This window comes from Canis lupus, chromosome 20 (genome assembly GCF_048164855.1).
Source record: "Canis lupus baileyi chromosome 20, mCanLup2.hap1, whole genome shotgun sequence".
Taxonomy (NCBI): Eukaryota; Metazoa; Chordata; class Mammalia; order Carnivora; family Canidae; genus Canis; species Canis lupus.
The window spans coordinates 21,767,567-21,787,248 of record NC_132857.1 but is presented as its reverse complement, the minus strand read 5'-3'; the positions used below and the strand labels follow the sequence as shown (position 1 = coordinate 21,787,248).

Here is a 19,682-nt window from a genome sequence, read left to right as displayed (position 1 = left end):
AAATGAGATCAATTTTCAGGAGCTGAAGCCACACCTGAGATGATCTAGATGCTTAGACTATTAGCCAAAAACAGCTATTACAATAATGCTCAATGATACAAATGAAAATGTGCTCACAATAAACAAAAATAGAGGCATCTATTGCCTCTATTTTTGTAGAAATAAGAAGTATTTATGACTTTTCCTTTTTTGAGAGGAAAAATATTTAAAAATAGAAATTTCTATCTGAAAAAATATTTTTTAAAAATTTATTGACGAGGCTACATTGAATAATGGAGATGATGAAAAGAAGTAGTGATTTGAAAATAGATACTAGAAATTATCCAGTGTGAAGAAGAAAAGGGGGGAAAAGATTCAAAAAATTAACAGAGCCTGAGAGATCTCTGAACAATGTGAAAGTGTCTGATATGCAAAGAATGGAACTGTCAGGAGGAGAGAAAGAGAAATAATGAGGAAGGAAATATTTGATGTAATAATGATTAAAATTTCCCAAATTTGGTGAAGGCATCAATTTATAAATTCAAGAAATTCAGAATATGTCAAATAGGACAGATTCAAAGAAAACCATGCTTAGGTACTTCCTAGCCACACTGCTAAAAACCAAAAATAAAGAGAAAACTTGAAAGCAGCTAGAGAAAAAATGACAAATCACCTACTGAGGGTTAATGTTTAATCACAGACTACTCATCAGAAAGCATCAAGACCAAAAGACTGGAACATCTCTAAAGGACTAAAAGGAAAAAATCTGCAAACAAAATTCTACATCCCCAAAAATATCCTTCAAGAGTCAGTGTGAAATAAAGCCATATTCAGATAAAAGAAATTAAGTAAATCTGTTTGCACCAGTTTTGCACAAGGAATGCTAAGAATCATCTTTCTACGATGAAGTGAAACAGTGCAGTGGGAAACTTGGATCTTTAAGAATGGTTGAAAGAACATCAGAAATGTTTATTTCACCCAAACTATACCTCAATAAAGTTGATTTTTAAAAAATTCAAGGTAATTTTCCAAGGAAAGTTCTGAATGTAAACCACTGCCACAATTGATATCAAAGGCAGAGACGAGAATGTGCTCTGCTGCTAGAGAATTCTCTCTCCTTCATGCAGTGCATCTAGCCTGCACTTAGCAACAGATCAAAATATTTGCATGGCTTTTGCTTTAGCCAGGAATACCTTTTTTTTCCTCCTTCAAATAATGTTTTGTGTGATCTAGAGCTACTTCAAACTATAACAACAACCACAAAAAAAATACCATTTAAAGATACCCAAAGTATCTTGTTCATCACTGTAAATGTCTTGGCTACTGTACTACAATTTCAGAAATCAAATTTTACACACAAAACTGGGCCAATTGGTTTGATTTTTTTCTCCCCACGGTATAAAGAAATAGAAATAGAAATATGCTGATCCCTTAAAAGTGTCATCCCTCTTAGTTCAATTCAATCTTGATATTCCTTGGAACAAAAGACTTTTCAAAACTCCTCTGCATTTGACATAACTACTCAATGAAACACCTGATCCTTAAGTGGATCCTGTACTAGAAAGGAGACATTATTGAGGTCAACTGACAAAATGAGAATGGGAATGGCAGAGTAAAGTATTATGCCAAGGTTAAATTCACTAAAGGTGATAACTGTAGAATATCTTTATTCTTAAGAAATGCTTAGGTTTAAGGAAAAAGGGCCATAGTGTATGTATGACCCTCAAACGTAAGTATACACATACATGTAATAGACAGAAAGAAAATAAGTGATAAAGCAAATGGAATAAAGTGTTACCATTAGGTGAATCTAGATAAAGAGTATACGGGGTCTTTTTGTATTACTTTTATACTTACAACTTTTCTCTGAGTTTATAGTTATACCAAATAAAATATCTGGAGGGGAAAAAGGACTGTGGGGACAATCCAGACCATTCTGTATGTAAGTGCTGGCCATTGGAAAAAAAAAGGTTGATTCTAAATCACTGTATTACAAGCCACTATAATCAATTAGAAGGATCCAGAGAAATGTTATAGACACTTAACATCCAATACTCTTTCCTTGCTTAAGCACTGTAGTATGTATTCCTCTTGCTTCATATTACCTAGGACGCAGTTTTTAGGTCTATAAAGAGGTACATGGAGAGGGGGAAAATACATTTTTCCTCATGGTACTTTTCTAAATATTCTCTCTCTCTTCCTACCTTTTGCTCTCTCTTTCCTCTCTCCCCAACTCACTGCTTCCTCCCTCTCTGTGTCTCCACCTCTATCTCCATCTTTTTCATTCAGTCAGAATTAGGAACTCAGAATTTAATTGTTGGTCTTAAAAATACTCACACAGGCACAGTTCTTGATGTTCTCAGTGAAGATTTTGAGGAGAATGCTTTTTGGCTGCTCCTTCTCTTTGGCTAGCATGATGTACCTAATCGAATTTGATAGTAACCCAAAATAGAGTAGGATAAATTACCTTATTTTCCAATCAATTTATGTTGATCATATTTTCAACGTACTTTGTTATTTTTAAATGCATATAAATAAGCTCAGCAAAACCAAATTTTGGGTCGGAAGGAAACATGCAAAAATATTTCAGGAAAATAAGCTGTGACTCGGAAAACAATGGATCACTCTCGTCATGTGAGATTTGACCAGCAGATCCAGTCACCAAAGCTTTCCTGCCTAGCCAGACCAGAGGGCATACTAGCACCTTCAAATGTAGGAATTAGAAGTTGATTTCAGCATTACTCAGTAGGGTAAACTGCACTTATGGAAATTTAATATATGTTTTGAGAATAATGTTAGCTATAATCATGAGGTTGGAGAGTGGGGGAAGATGAGAGTGATAACCAGAATTTCATAAAAAATAAGCAATATATGCATGTAAAGGAGAGCAGGTTATTTGTAGTAATGGCCAGGGTACAATTAAATAAGAAATCATTGGAGGATAGTGTAACAATTTCTACTAAGGGGAGGGAACATAGTTTGGGGGCACTGCTTTGAAGAGATCTACATTTTTTCCATCATGGGTTAAAGACTTATAATAATACACTGACAAAATACCTTTGAAGGTAAGAACGCCATTTTTCCTTTTGTTCTGAAGAACTGCAATTTAAAAAATGAGAAGAAAAAAATTGAGGAATGTACAATACTCCTATAACATATTAAGATCACCATTCCAGATTAAAAATATCAGGAGCCCATTGTTAAGGGATGTCGATGTGTAAATTGTACTCCCCTTAGAGTTGGGCTTTTGGTGGACTCTTCTTTAATACCACTCATCTGTGAGTGGTATTAAAGCAATGGGAAGTAGATCCTAAAGAGGAAGAAAAGTTGATTTCAAATCTGAAAACTTAATTGTGACTATGTGATGCAAGCTATGTGATCACGGGCATGTTGTTAACCACTTTGATATTTAGTTTCCAGAACTGGAAAAAGGTTAATTATAGCTCAGAGTGTTCCTGCAGCTGCAAGGGCTATTCGGATATAAAGAATATTACCATTCAAATTAAATCACATTTAAGAAATTTAGCAATTTGATGGAACTGTCTTGGCTCAGAAACAAGAATATCTTTTTCAGAAAAAACACCTGTAATATTTTTATTTCTTTATACATATGGCAGATTGTAATATGTTAAATTAGTTCCTAAAAACCGTATTCTTCATCACTGTGATCTTCTGAGAAAGATCAATCCCCTGATGCAAAACTACTAAAGATCAGTATGTTCTCTGCTAAAATTTTCACAGCATTTAATATCCAAAGTTGCAAATGTCTTAAGGCTCATTCACACGTGGGCTTACCACTTACCAGCATTTTTTTTATTGTGGTAAATTACACATAAAAGAAAATTGACCATTAGTGACCTTTAGTATATTCATCGTTCTGTGCAATCATCGTGACTGAACATGTTTATCACCCCAAAGCAAACATGTGTCTATTAAGCAGTCACTCTCCCTTCCCTCCTGTCCCTAGCTCCTGTACCACATTTCGTATATTTGTTGATAAACACTTGGTTTATTTCTTTCTCTTTCTTTCTTTCTTTCTTTCTTTCTTTCTTTCTTTCTTTCTTTCTTTCTTTCTTTCTTTCTTTTGCTATTGTCAACAATGCTGCTACAAATGTTTGTGTATTAATTTTTGCATGGACATATATTTTCCTTTCTCTTGGATATGTGTCTGGAGGTCATATGTAATTGTGTTTCACTTATTGAGGAGCCATCAAACTGTCCACGGTGGCTGTCACATTGTATAATTCTACCAGCAACACTACTCCGCACCCTCTCCATCACCATTTCAGGACCTGTCGCATCAAGAAAGTAGAATGCCCATTTAGTGTCCCAACCTGCCTAGGTGCATAGACACAGCTTCTAGTTACTCGTGCCAATCCACAGAACAGTAATAATAATCAATAACAAAAGCATTAGGTGCCAGATGTTGTTATAAATGCCTTCTATATATTTATACAGCCTTTTTAACTAATAGTTAAATGGCTTCCACATTTTCCTCCTATTAGGGGGAATTTTTTTTTTGGACATCCCCCTACCAAACACTTTATATATTCCCTTTTTCTTTTTAATTCCCATTTGAAACTCTTTCCATCCTCTTGCAACCTGGAGAAGATATTAAGCAATGGGAACTGATGATCTTTATGGAAAAGAAGACCTGCAGAGAGGATATAAATACATGTTTCTTCCTAATAAGATTTGAAAATTTTTCATTAAGTCAACAGCTGCATTATAGGATTAATAAATTAACAACTTGTAAAGATTTTTGTTGTCTTACATTTATGATGACCTGTGAGATTTTGGTGGAGTGGGGTGAGGAGAAGAAAGCAGTATGTTAAGTACAACCACATAAAACAGGAATGAGGCTTGGGGTGTGGATGTTTCAAACAGAGATGCAAGTGTGGCATGATCCCTGTAAACTCAGAGGTGTCTACTCAGGATATCCAGGGTCGAGATCCACATTCCCCATCCTCTTGTCAGCCTAAGAATGTGTCTTACACAACTAACCTCTACTCAATGGAATCATATTTTGTTTTAGATCATCACCAACTAAGATAATCTGTACACAGCAATTCAGGCAACCTAGTATTCAACGGCATGATCAGTTTATTTGTATAATTACATACTGTTGTTAAGGGAATTAATGTGGGAGTGTAAAAGCAATTTTTCAAGTTTAATTGGACCCTTTAATAGTACTTGCTCAAGAAATCTATTCCGGTGATTTAAAAATGCAGATACTCCCTGGGAATCAGAGGGCAGGATCTTGGAGAGGAGATTTTGAACCTCATTCTGTTGATTCTCCTTCCACAGAACTAGAACTCCTAACTCCTCAGGTGGCTACTAGAGCCCATTTGAAAAACCATTGATCAAAACTGAAGGAAATTACTCCAGTAGTTCCCACTATACATAACTTGTTTCCATGTGGATATAAGCACCTTCTTAGGCCGAGTACAAGGCAAAACAAGTGTCATGGGAGGTCAAAAAGTGAGTCACCAGCTTGGTAGACAATAGATTACAATGTTATCCTTTTCAAGCCATGTAGATACAGGACACCAAGGCATCGGTCTTACCTGAAGGTGGCCACGAAGTTCACCGTGGGCCAGCCCAACACAAAGGACCTCCCAGAACGGATGTTGGCATCTCCCACTGTATCCATGCAGTTGGCAATCCACATGGTGTTCAGTGGTATTTTCTTTTTTATCTTAAAGTTTTTCTTATACCTAGAAAGATCCCAAACATGACCTCTGTTAGTACATTTCAAAAATGTTATGGGAGTAGCTGTGCTTATTAGAGACCAGTTCTCATGCTCTGGGGCAAATCAGGTCTCCCACATCTCTATTACCCTCTGTGCACACACAGCAAATGGTTAGATGGGCCTTTGCAATGTGTGTGTTGAGCAAACTCTGGCTTGGAAACCTGAAAACACTCTAATGGCAGCAAGCAGCCATATTTTTGAATGGTGAGTTTTGAGTAACCACTGTATATTTTAGAGCTTTGTAGGAAAACCATTAATTCATTTGCTATTGCTGGATTTGGTACTTATTACACATAATTTTTATGGCTATTATTGCAGTTAATTATTCATTTATGACTTGCATACTTCGAAAAGTGTTTGAGGGGCTGAACAAAGGTACCTGATACATGACTTATAAAAATAGTTATACAATTTTTTTCTTAAGAGAGACAAACCAAGGGCACCTGGGTGGCTCAGTCAGTTAAGCATCCAACTCTTGGTTTTGGCTTGGGCCATGATCTCAGGCTTTTGAGATCATGCCCCTATGTAGGGCTCACCACTCAATGAGGAGTCGGGTTCCTCTCTCCCTCTGCCACTCCCCCCACTCATGCTTGCTCTCTCTCTAAAATAAATAAATAAATAAATAAATAAATAAATAAATAAATAAACAAACAAACAAACAAACAAATAAATAAACCTTTTAAAGAGTGTGAGGGAGAGAGATGAAATCAAAACAACAACAACAAAAAAAAAACAAGCTTGGATCAGAAAGATTTAAAAGTTACTTTCAACCTTAATTTTAAAAATATTTTCTAGCCTTTAAAGCATAGGTTATTTTCAATTTGCCTTCTTAAAATTTTGTCCATACCATTTTCCCATAGATTCTGGCTAAAACAAAAAAAATTGTTAGCCTACAGACTGAGCCCAACTGAAAAATCATCCATCCATCCATCCATCTGTCCATCAATCAATCCAAGATCAGTGGTCCGGAGGTCTTATATGTAAGTCATGGATACTTCCCATTTCTCTGAGGAGTAAGAAGGGGTGAAATGGGTTTTTGATAATTTCTGCCTAATCTTCTTTGACCTCAAAGATGAAAACCACCATTGATTTATTTTGGTTGATTAATTAATTGATTAATTTGGTTAATTCACAACTTTGACTCGCAGGTGGGCTTGAGATTTAAACAGTTACAGGTCCTATAAGGAATGCCTGGGGAACTTGGATCCTCCACTCTGGAACTCCTTAGTATTCAGAAACACATGTGGAAAACACTGAACTAAACTGAGATGAAAGACACCTCATGTGCAAAAATCCCTACGACTCCACTGATTCATGGAACAATTAGAGCTAAAACACTTCAGTGGGATTTATGAAATAAAAATAATCTTTTAGGAAGCCCACTTGAAGGATAATGTAGATTCAAAGCTTAGGACACAATGAATATGAATATGATGGATACCAACATCTTTCCACATTTTTTATTTCAACATTTTTTTATTTCAACATTACAGCCAAGTGCCTGTATCTATGTGCTTGAAGATTTTTATGGAACATAGTCAATTAACAGATAAAATCATTTTTCTAGATAGTAATTCCAAAGGCATTGTCATGTCAGAAATATATGCCCAAGGGGAATGATAGACAGGTATCTGCTTGTTTTTACAGATTTTTTTCTTTCTAATATAGGTATCTGTGTATATACAGACACCTAAGATCCTGTGTGGAAACTTCCAAATACATTGACCTGGAAAAAGCCATCCAATAACCTTAGTTCAATAAAGCACCAGGATTAGTTGAACCAAGGAATTATCCTAGAGCCCAGAGTGTGGTTTCTACTCTCCTATAACGTTTTGAACACTTATCATATGCCAAGCTCTGTTCTAAATATTTTATAAATATAAATATAAAAAATTTAATCCTCAAGCAACTACACTAGATGATCTCTAATAACTCCATTTTACAAATAAGGAAACTCACAGAAAGTTTAAATAAATTGTCAAATGCAGGAAACAGGGTTTGAACCCAGACAGCCTAACTCATAAGCCCATGTTTGTAACCACTTGACCGTGAAGTAACCTTTTCATCTTTCCTAACCTCAGCCTCATTTCTGTCCCCAGAGCCATCAGCCCAGCTTTCTCATGGGATTTATATTGGGAGTGAGAGGATAAATCTCAAGGCATTATATTAATAAAGCCAGTTGCTAGCTTGGAAATATTTAAAACGTGTTACAACAAAGCTTTATACTTCAATAGATTCTTCTAAGGTCTTACTGTGTTTCTTTACTCTCAATCACTGACCCAATTGGATTATCTAAGCAGAAATTAGAAAGTGTTAATCTACTGTAAACTGACTCAAGAAGAAGAGGAGGAGAACTGCAGTTTTTATTTATAAAAATAGTCATTTATTATAGTTGTATTAACATGATGTCCTTCTTGCTTTCCACTACCTTAATCTTTATGCCAGAAGGTAAGCCCCAGTGAACTGGGGAGTTTTGCAGGATTCTAGGGAGATATCCTGTTTTCTAAGATAGAGGCATTCTCTTACAAATGTTGGGAGCAGGGGTCATAGTCTATTCTGTAACTATTTGTCATTTCATGACAGTGAGTTAATAGTCATCTTCATCTTTTGACCAAATTAAATTCATTTTTTATTTCATTTCTACATTCCTTAATAACTAATGATGAGGAATGTGATGTCTAAAGAGGGTGTGAGCTAAGTTCAGTCCCTTTTTCTAAATTCTTCACGGGTTTCTACTAGTACAAATATCTTAATATTTTATCAAATAGATACTCTTCTCTCTTTTTAAAATATTTATTTTATTTATTCACGAGAGGCACAGAGAGAGAGAAGGCAAAGACATAGGCAGAGGGAGAAGCAGGCTCCCTCTGGGGAGCCTGGTGAGGGACTTGATTATAGGACCCTGGGACCATGACCTAAGCCAAACACAGACACTCAACCACTGAGTCACCCAAGGGCCCCAAGTAGATACTGTTCTTAAAAATAAAGTAATTTTTATTTTAATTTTTAAAGTACTTTAAAGTACTTTAATTTTTAAAGTAATTTTTATTTGAAAAATAACTTATTTAGTATTCTAATGAATACCAAAAATGATAAGGAAGATTCCATTTGACTTCAATTCTTGTGAACACAAGTTTCTAGTGTATGAAAGAAGTGAGAAAAATCCCCAATTTTCACTATTAGTAACATCTTGTACAACTAGAGAAATAGAATTTCTGTGTGAAGAAACATTTAATTCCCCTCATTATTACACACAAGCCAAAATTCACTAATTCTGACTGAAAAATAGGTAGAAATTAATCAACTATTTATTCAATTCTGTTAAATTCTGTAGTGTCAACCTAAAGATGAGAGAGTCTCCAGCTGAAGCCTGAGGGTGAGCTGAGGTAAAATGGAACCTGGGTCAGCCTACCCCCTTTTTTATGGCTAATTGGAAAAATTAGGCACTAAACTCAGATTATTCATTTGAATAGATTGATTGAGGGTATTGATTCCTCCATGTAAGACCAAGGCATGACAGGGATGAAATATGTTTTTTTATTTCAGGGGCTATTTCTTCTTAGTTTTTTCCTTCTAGAAAAAAAGGTAAATTTTTTCATATTAACAGTGATCAAAAATATACCAAAATATTTACTATGGGAATGATCTCATAGTAGTTTTCTAAAGATTGTGGCAAGCATTAAGTGCTGCTTGCTACTGCTATGGATGAAATTGTGTCTCCCTCCCACTGCTTTCCCGCCTTCTTACCATAAAGCCCTCTCTGCCAGTATCATCATGTTTGGAGATAGAGCTTTTGAAGGTAATTAAGTTTAAATGGGATCATCAAGGTCAGGTCCTAATCCAGTAAGATGGATGGTCTTGTAAGAAGTGGGAGAGATCTGTATGTGTGTACATACATGCATTGAGGACATGCCTTGGGGTACACAGTGAGAAGGCAGCCGCGTGCAAGCAGAAAAAGAGCTCTCACCAGAACCTGACCATGATGATATCCCGAACTTGGAATTCTAAAAATCTGTGTTCTCTCTATATCAAAGACCTTGGGTTAAATATGAAGTTAACATGCCTGTGATCACTTACATTTTCTAATATTACCAATGTATAATATAAAGTATATAAGATAATCTTTTGGGAACTGAGTCTCTTTCAAAGAACATTAACAAATAAATTGATAAAGATTTTGTCACATAAAAACCCTTGAGTAGACATAAGGACATATCTCAAAAGCAATATGTGAAAGATGAAAAATGTTCAACTTGTTTTGTCATAATGAACCATTCGAAATAAAAATTCAGCCCTTCAATAGATGCAACTCTCTAGTGGAAAAACAACACTATCTTTATATAAAAATCTTTTTTTTTTAAAGATTCTTTTTTTAAATTTTTTTATTTATTTATGATAGTCACAGAGAGAGAGAGAGGCAGAGACACAGGCAGAGGGAGAAGCAGGCTCCATGCACCGGAAGCCCAATGTGGGATTCGATCCCGGGTCTCCAGGATCACGCCCTGGGCCAAAGGCAGGTGCCAAACCGCTGCGCCACCCAGGGATCCCCTAAAAATCTTTTTAGTAGAACATCATAGGCTCTGTAAAACCCGCTGAGAGGTAAGCAGCACCCAGGACAATAAATAGTTCTAGTAAGAAAAGGAAAGTCTTCTCCTGTCCCTAAATGCTATAATAATTACAAAGATAAAAAAAAAAGAAGAACATATTCCCCTTATAAATTGAATATGGTCTGCAAGGTCCTAACAACCAGGAAATGAGTTTGCTATTTGTTAGCATGTCTCTTGGGCTAAGGATGGAAGGGTACAACATGGTATGGAAGGAAGAACATGGCCTTCTGATGAAGGCAGGCCTGGGTTGGAACCTCTTGCATGATTTCCCTATGTATGACTGGACCATTTCTGAGACTTCCTCTGTTCCCATTTTCATCTCTGCAGCCTGTGGATGATAAAAAATATGGGCCTTGGAGGGCTGTGAGAAAAAAAATTTTTTTTTCGATTTTTTTTAAATTTATTTTTTATTGGTGTTCAATTTACTAACATACAGAATAACCCCCAGTGCCCGTCACCCATTCACTCCCACCCCCCGCCCTCCTCCCCTGAAAAATTTTCTTTATTCATGAGAGATACACAGAGCAAGGCAGAGACATAGGCAGAGGGTGAAGCAGGCTCCCTGTGGGGAACCCGATGTGGGACTCGATCCCAGGACCCAGGGATCACGACCTGAGCCAAAGGCAGATGCTCAATCACTGAGAAACCCAGGTGGGTGAGGCATCTGTGATGTTCCTAGTGTGGTTCCCAGCATGCATCCCACATATTTTGGTCTCCCATACCCACCTTGGTTAAATAAAGAGAATGGTAACTAGCCTGCATTTTTAAAATAATGACTTGGCCTTCTATCAGGAGGAAGAGAGTCTTTCATATGGACCTCATGCCAAGGCCTGGACATTCCTTTTCTCTTTGTCCTCCTTATGACATCACCACCTTCAAGGTTACATCTATGGGCAATTTCCCTAGTCTCAAATATATTTTACTACTATCTTTGACTCTGATTTTTTTGATGGCTGTACTTGCTTCATTTTTCAATTCACTAAGCATTCTGATCTATTTCTTACCAAGCAGATTGGAGTTAGTTGTTCACTCAATGTAAAGGAAGGGTCGATTTCAATAATGAAAGAATCTAGGTGTTCATGGAATGTTGTATGAAATTCAGGAAAAAAGAGAGAATAGAAATGGTAGCATCACATAGTGAATAAAAGCCTGTGCTTTGAAATAAATAGACCTGATTTCAAATGTAGACTCTGTCCATTACTAATATGGTAACCTGGGCAGATCCATTAGACTGCTGAGCATCAAGGTTCTCCAATATAAAAATACTCCCATCTCACAGGGTCATTGTAAAGTTAGACAAAATTAGGTACATAAAGTTTTTTAGCATAATATCTGACATGTAGTAAGCCCCTGATAAATTGTTATTAATGTAACTCAGATGAGTATATCATTTTGCCAAATTATTACTAGCATGTCGTACCTATGACATGGCATAACTGAGATCTAGGGTGAAAGCAGGAAAAAAAAAGAGGGAGTTAGTTTTTTCTCATGACCAAAAAACTTCTTGATATTTTGTTTGTGGGAGTGTTCTTGGTCTTCCACGTTTTGTGAATAATGCAAACAGAGATGGAGTAAGTAAACAGGTGACCTTCCATGACCTGCTCCCAGACATTTATTGAGCAATCATCATGTTCTAGACTGGATATTCAATGCATTTGTGTTCAGGGTTGAGAGGAAAGTACACACAGTCAATTCTTTCTCCTACATTCCATCTATCTGCTCCATCTTTTTTTTTTAAAGATTTATTTATTTATTCATGAGAAACACAGAGAGGAGAGAGAGAAAAACAGAGACACAGGCAGAGGGAGAAGCAGGCTCCCTGCAGAGAGCCTGATGTGGGACTCAATCCTGGGTCTCCAGGATCATGCCCTGAGCTAAAGGCGAAGCTAAACCCCTGAGCCACCCGGGCTACCCTGCTCCATCTTTCCTTTTTACTAAACTGCTAAGATAGAGCCCTGATACCATCCATCAGGACTATTGCCTCCCCTAACTACTCTCCCTGCTTCCACTCTTGCTTACCCATCCATCTATTATCTAGCAACAGTCAGAAAAATTTGCTAGAAATATAAATCAGATTTGGTTAGTCCCCTAATTACAAATCCTTTGGCAAAATATCTCCACTTTCTTACCATGGCCTGTGAAGACCCTGTGTGACTAGACCCCTGAGCATAGTATCATATCTGATAGCATGGCCTATGCTCTGGGCTCTAGTCAAATCAGGCTTCCCTGAGCCCCTCTCTCTGAGGGGTCAGATTGTACCCATGTAGACCTGCAAGTCTCTCAGCCTCGATGGCTCAGGCACAATGTGGCTGCTTCTCCTCTCATAGATTTGATTTTAATGCTCCACCTCAGAGAGGCCCTCCTAGACTATTCCTAACATGTTCCCACCCTCTCTGCACAGCCCCCTATCCACCTTCTATCAGCAGCACTAATCATTATCATTCCCCCTCTTATTTTATCATTTGTTAGTCCCAGGCAGGAGAGACATTGGTCTGTCACATTGTCAATTGTATTTGCTGCAGGGACATGACACAAAAGAAGACCTCCAGAAGTACTCATGGAATGAAGGACTCAAGCATTGGCAAACACAAAAGGGAAAAAATGTTATGTTTTCGTATAGTAAGGGTTAATGGGAATGCATTTTTTTTGAGATTCACAAGAGCACGAAACATGGTACACCTACTTGGTATTAGACATCAGTAATAAATCGCTGTACAAGAAAAGCTGCCACTTCTGCCTCCTCCAGCCTTTCTTGAGCTCAACGGGGCCATGGATGAGCAAGGTACGAGTGGCACCCTCAGATGATGTAGTGCTTTCGCTGTGGGTGTCCACCTCCACAGACGAGGTCTTCCTGCAACACATCAAACACAGAGCAGTTAGTTACTGGTCAAATACACAATATAGTTTAATGCCAAGTTTCAAGGTTCACACAACACTAAAATATAGTCTCAACCCCCAAAGCAGAGCTCCAGAGCTCAGAATCAGGGATCCCTGAGTTACAGAAAGCTATAGAAAGAGGTGAGGTCACTTGGGAAACTGATGCAGAGGGAGGACAGTTTCAAGGACAAAGCCCTTGGGCATGCGAACACTTAGAGGTGTGGTGGAGAAAGCTGCAGAGCTAATTGTGAGCCATTAGGTAGGCGAGAGCCAAGAAGCCAAAGGTAGAGCAGATTACAAGAAGGAGAATGAACAACAACAACAAACAGGACAACTTGTGGCCTAATATAAAATAAAACAACGTGTGAAGAATTAATTACAAATTGCTTTTATGTTAAGATAAAATGAAGATAACTGAAGATCCTGGAAGTTGACCCCCATCTTATCTAATTCAATATTCAAAATTGGGGTAAAAATTCTCAAAGATCAACAAAAATATTGGAAACCTCAGAAAGTTTCTGAACACAAGAGTTTAGCTATTACTTGGCTGAGGTCTGACAGGACTTCCTGGTCAAAATAGGTAATAAAACAACTCAATTGAGCAGAGTGTAAAAATTCTTTCATAACTAAGACAGGTATTTTCATAGACCCACTGAAAACTGTCTCACAGAGAGAGAGAGTTGGCTCTCTCATGGAGCCAAGAAAGTGTCTCCGCCTCCCCCAAGGATGTATAAAGCCTGCTCCCTTCTGCTCAGCAGCACTGAATCTTATGAACAGGAGCAGCTTTTCAGGAAGCTGGTGCTGGAGTTACTAATTAGTTTCTATGTATTAGAGGAAACAAAAGAAAAGAACAGTTCCTGTTATTGCCGGTCTGTTTGGATGGTCAGAAATAGTGGATCAGAAGACTACCTCATGCGCTGAAGCCTTGAATGTCCACCTGTAAGCTCAGCGTGCTTTCTGATTGACAGGAACATCCTTTTCTCTTCAATTCGCGGGACGGGAAATCGAGTGAGTCTACAGCACTTGGCAGAGTACTGTCATACTGTCAAATGCTTGAAGCCTGAAGATTCCGCAGCGGTCCGCGGTCACTGCCATTATGATGTCACATATTCAAAGCTCATGTTGTAACTGCCAAACTGACATACTGGTTTCCTTATCTTGGCCTCCAAGTTTTGACTTTTTAAAAGTAATCATTTTATTTTGAGATAACTGTAGATTCATTTGCAGCTGTAATAAATAACACAGAGAGATGACATCAGTTTTTTTACAGATGGAGTCTTCCAGAGACACTTGCATCACCACAAGGGTCCTTCCTATTCCCCGATTACAACCACACAAATTTCTTTCCCCCTCCACCACCTCTTTAATCCCTGGCAATCACAAATCTGTTCACCATGTGTATAATGTTGCCATTTCAAGAATGTTATACAGATGGGATCACATAGTTTATGAAATTTGGGGATTTCCTTTTTCCCATTTGATGTAACTGGAGATTCATCTAGATGGCTGCAAGGATTCACAGTTCATTTCCTGGTGTCCCTTAGTAGTACATCATGATATGGATGTATCACAGTTTGCTTAACTACCTGTTGAAGGAGTTCGAAGTGTCTGCAGGTTTTGGCTGTCACTAATAAAGCTACTATAAACATCTGTGTACAGGTTTTTGTGTCAGCGTGAAGTCTTCACTTCTCTGGGCTAAATGCCCAGGATGGGAAGAGCCAGGTCATATGCTAGGTATGTTTTTTTGTTTTTGTTTTTGTTTTTTGTTTTTTTTATAGTTTTATTTTTTATTTCTTAGGAACTGTCCAACTGTTTTCCAGAATGGCTGTGCCATTTCACATTCTCCCCAGTACTGTGTGAGTCATTCAGTTTCCCCTCATCCACACGAACATTTGGTGTTGTCATTTTTTATTTTAGCTATTCTGATAGCTGTGTAGTGTGATATCTCACAGTGGATTTCACTTGCATTTCCCTAATGGTTAGTGATACTAACCATTGATTTGCCACCTGGACATCTCCTTCAGTGTCAAAGCACCTACAGGAGCCTGTTAAAAACATGTTACATGAAGACAGTGTTCCCTTTCCACTAGGAAACTGATGGTTTTACAGATTAGGAGGCTCCTGCGCATACAGGTTGGACTCTGAATCCAAGCAGCCGTGACATAATATGAAGGATTCAAATCCAACTGACTCAGGAGGTCACACAGCCTCTTGTGAGGGCCCCCCACCCCCACCATGGACAGTGTCTTTCTTTGACAACTGTGGAGGACAGAAATTTGATCCTACAGACAAAGTTTGTGGTTTCCCTTACAGGCTCCTGTAACAGGCATGTGAAAACCTATCTTTTATGCCCCACTAGACTCTATGGACCTCAAGGAAAGAGTCTATGTCTGATTTATTATTAAATTCACACAAACATTGGCACATCAGAGGAATAAAAAAATTCTGTATTGAACAAGTGAATGAAATAGTTTTCTGGCAGGGATGGACAGGGAAAAAGGCATGACATAAAATAGTCTTTCTCTTATTTACTTTATTCATTCAACAGATAGTGTTTGGACCTGTACTAGGAGAAAGGCACTTGATAGGTCTGGGCAACAGGGAGCCAGGCCCAACTCTCAAAAACAGGATTTAAGTGAGGAGGGGGAAGACAGATATTAAACAGAGAATGTCATCAATAACTGCCTAACACAACCTCTGGAAAGTACTGCAGAGGAAAATTAAAGATTGAGGTGAGAAATTTAGGGAGGGACTTGACACCTGATTTCAATTATGGAGAGGAAGGCTTCTTTGACGAGCTCATTTGAAATGACCTTTAAAGAATAACTTGGGATTACTTAGAAGAGAGAAAGAGGAAGGAAGGGGGAAGGGAGGGAAGATACATTTGTCAGTTGAAGGGACAGAATGTGACTAACTGATGTTTCAGAAACATGGAAGACTTTGCTGGATTGGAGACACAGGCAGAAGGTTCAGGAGAGTGAAATCGGCCTGTAAATTAGGTAGAGGTGAGAGCACAAGTCCTGGTAGTCCTTTTAGACTTTATTAAGGCTTCTCATCTTAAAACCAAACTAACACAGAAGTGGCATGTAGATAGTGGCCTCCAGGCTTCTCACCACATTTATTTATTTTTAAAAAATATTTTATTTATTTGAGAGAGAGAGAGAGAAAGAGACAGAGAGAGAGAGAGAAAGAGACAGTGCATATGCACAAGAGGTGGGGGTGGAGAGAGAGAGAGAGAGGAAGAAGCACAAATGGTGCTGAGTGTGGATTCTGAGCTGTGGCTCTGTCTCATGACCCTGAGATCATAACCCTGAGCCAAAATCAAGAGTCAGAAAGTTAACCAAGTAAGCCACCAGGCACCCCTTCTCACCACTTTTAAAGGACAAGTGCTAGTCTGGCCATGCTTGACTGTATTTAGAACCATGGAGGCTCATTGGGCAACACTTTCTGGCCTCCCATCAAGCACCTGTCAAAATCTATTTCAGGTAAAAAATAATCTATTTCAGGTAAAAAATATAGGCAGACTTATCTCTGCACCTTCCCCAATTCTCAGATGTCCCATTCTCTGCATCTCCCTTCAGAGAGGTTAGAGATTTAGAGGCCGGGAAAACTTCTCTCCTTTTAGAATCTCGTCCTGTTGATCAATTCTGATATGCATCAGACTCACTTGGGAGGCTTTTCAGGCACTCATTCTGAAACTGCCTCCCCCAGAGGTTCTGATTCATCAGATCTGGAAAAAGCTCTTTGAGTGATTCTTACATGTAACCAGGATTGTGAGTCACTGGTTTTAAGGAATTAATTGAGAAAGATACAGTGTTTGATAGTATCTTCTCCTTGTAGTAAAGCAAAGGAGAGAAAAGTTTGTCTGAGAAAGATAAAGGGAGCTTCTTTTACCAGGTCACAGTTACCTTTGCAGTAATAGCTAAAGCTTAATTTCTCCCATAATACCATTGTGATTTATTTTAATTTGATGAATGAGCTCTAAATAGAATAATAATGATAGGGTCTGTTTTCTTTTTTAAAGACTTTATTTATGTGTTTATTCATGAGAGACACAGAATGAGAGAGAGAGAGAGGCAGAGACACAGGCAGAGGGAGAAGCAGGCTCCATGCAGGGAGCCCGATGTGGGACTCCATCCCGGGTCTCCAGGATCATGCCCTGGGTTGAAGGCAGCGCTAAACCGCTGAGCCACCCGGGCTGCCCTGGTCTGTTTTCATCTATTTCACCGAACACCTATGTTTTCAGCCTAAATATCAAATAGAAGAGATACTTTAAGGTGATCATTATGCCCATAATACCATATTATTGATCTATTGTCAATTTTTGTCAATACCATACTGTTTTGATTATTACAGCTTTGTAATATATCTTGAAATCTGGGACCGTGATACCTCCAGTTTTTTTTTTTTTTTCTTTTTCAAGATTGCTTTGGCTATTTGGGGTCTTTTGTGGTTCCATGCATGCTTATGAATTACTTGTTTTAGTTCTGTGAAAAATACTATTGGTTCTTTGATAGGGATTCCATTAAATCAGTAAATTATTTTGAGTATGGAACATTTTATTAATACTTGTTCTCTCATCAATAAGCATGGAATATTTTTCCATTTGTGTTGTCTTCAATTTTTTTCAATATATATATATATTGAATGTCTTCAATTTTTTTCAATATATATATATATATATATATATATATACACACGTCTTTCACTTCCTTGTTTAAATTTATTTCTAGGTATCTTATTTTTGGTACAATCATTAATGGGACTGTTTCTTAATTTCTCTTTTTGTTCTTCATTATTAGTGTATTGAAATGCAGTGGGTTTCTGTATATTGGTTTGTATCCTGTGACTTTCCTGAACTCATTTATCAGTTCTAGTCCATTTTTGGTAGAATCCTGAGGGTTTTCTACATATAGTATCATGGCACCTGCAAATAGTGAAAGTTTTACCTCTTCCTTACCCATTTGGATGCCATTTATTGCTTTTTCTTGTCTGATTGCTGGGGCTAGGACTTCCAGTACTATGCTGAATAAAAGTAGTGAGGGTGGAAATCCTTGTTTTGTTCTTGATCCTGGGGAAAAGCTCTCACTTTTTCACCACTGAGTATGACATTAGCTATAGTTTTTTTCACATATGGTCTTCATTCTGTTGAGGTATGTTCCCTCTAAACCTACTTTGTTGAGTTTGTATCATGAATGGATGTTGTACTTTTAAATGCTTTTCTGCATCTATTAAAATGATCATGGATTTGACCCTTCTCTTGTTGATGAGATGTATGATGTTAATGGATTTGTGAATATTGAATCACATTTGCATACTAAGAATAAATCGCACTGGATCATGGTAAATGACTTTTTTAATGTATTGGTGGATTTGGTTGGCTAATACTTTGTTGAGGATTTGTACATGTATGGTCCTTAACCTCCACGTGTTTGAAGGCCTTCCAAGCTTCTTGTTGTGATTTAGTTCTAATTTCAAGGCATTATGGTCTGAGAATATGCAGGGGACGATCCCAATCTTTTGGTATCGGTTCAGACCCGATTTGTGACCCAGTATGTGGTCTATTCTGGAGAAAGTTCCATGTGCACTTGAGAAGAATGTGTATTCAGTTGAGTTTGGATGTAAAGTTCTGTAGATATCTGTGAAATCCATCTGGTCCAGTGTATCATTTAAAGCTCTTGTTTCTTTGGAGAAGTTGTGCTTAGAAGACCTATTGAGTGTACCAAGCACTATTAGATGTCACCAAGTATAAGTGTATTATTATCAAAATATGTCTTAATTTTGGTTATTAATTGATTGATATATTTGGCAGCTCCCACATTCGGGGTATATATATTGATAATTGTTAAGTCCTCTTGTTGGATAGATCCTTTAAGTATGATATAGTGTCCCTCTTCATCTCTCACTACAGTCTTTGGGGTAAGTTTTAGTTTATCTGATATAAAGATGGCTACCTCTGCTTTCTTTTGAGGACCACTTGAATGGTAAATGGTTCTCCAACCTTTTATTTTCAGGTTGTAGGTGTCCTTCTGTCTAAAATGAGTCTCTTGTAGACAGCAAATAGATGGGTCCTGCTTTTTTATCCAGTCTGAAACCCTGCGCCTTTTGATGGGGTCATTAAGCCCGTTCACATTCAGAGTTACTATTGACAGATAGGAGTTTAGTGTCATCATGATATCTATTCAGTCCTTTTTTTGTGGATTGTTCCACTGAACTTCTTCTTAAAGGGGAATTTTAAGAGTCCCCCTTAAAATTTCTTGCAGAGCTGGTTTGGAGGTCACATATTCTTTCAGTTCCTGCTGGTCTTGGAAGCTCTTTATCTCTCCTTCCATGTTGAATGAGAGCCTTGCTGGATAAAGTATTCTTAGTTGCATGTTCTTCTCATTTAGGACCCTGAATATATCCTGCCAGCCCTTTCTGGCCTGCCAGGTCTCTGTGGAGAGGTCTGCTGTTACCCTAATATTCCT

General features: G+C 37.8%; 1 protein-coding gene across 15 annotated transcripts in view; it reads right to left on the bottom strand.

The window, feature by feature from the left end:
* LOC140611743 (uncharacterized) overlaps positions 1-19,682 on the bottom strand; it is a 112,043-nt gene that overhangs the window by 68,780 nt on the left and 23,581 nt on the right. For 12 of the 15 annotated variants that reach the window (XR_012012881.1, XM_072788576.1, XM_072788580.1 and 9 more), the window contains 4 exons: positions 13,022-13,189; positions 5,547-5,696; positions 3,037-3,078; positions 2,317-2,401 (listed from right to left, as the gene is read on the bottom strand). Coding sequence is in view for 14 of the 15 variants with exons in the window: in XM_072788576.1 (XP_072644677.1) it covers positions 2,317-2,401; positions 3,037-3,078; positions 5,547-5,696; positions 13,022-13,189 (445 nt within the window). In the remaining variant the exon portion in view is untranslated. Of the gene's footprint in view, positions 1-2,316; positions 2,402-3,036; positions 3,079-5,546; positions 5,697-13,021; positions 13,190-14,124; positions 14,443-19,682 lie in introns of all 15 variants that reach the window. The other 3 variants (XM_072788578.1, XM_072788579.1, XM_072788577.1) reach the window with 1 other exon arrangement.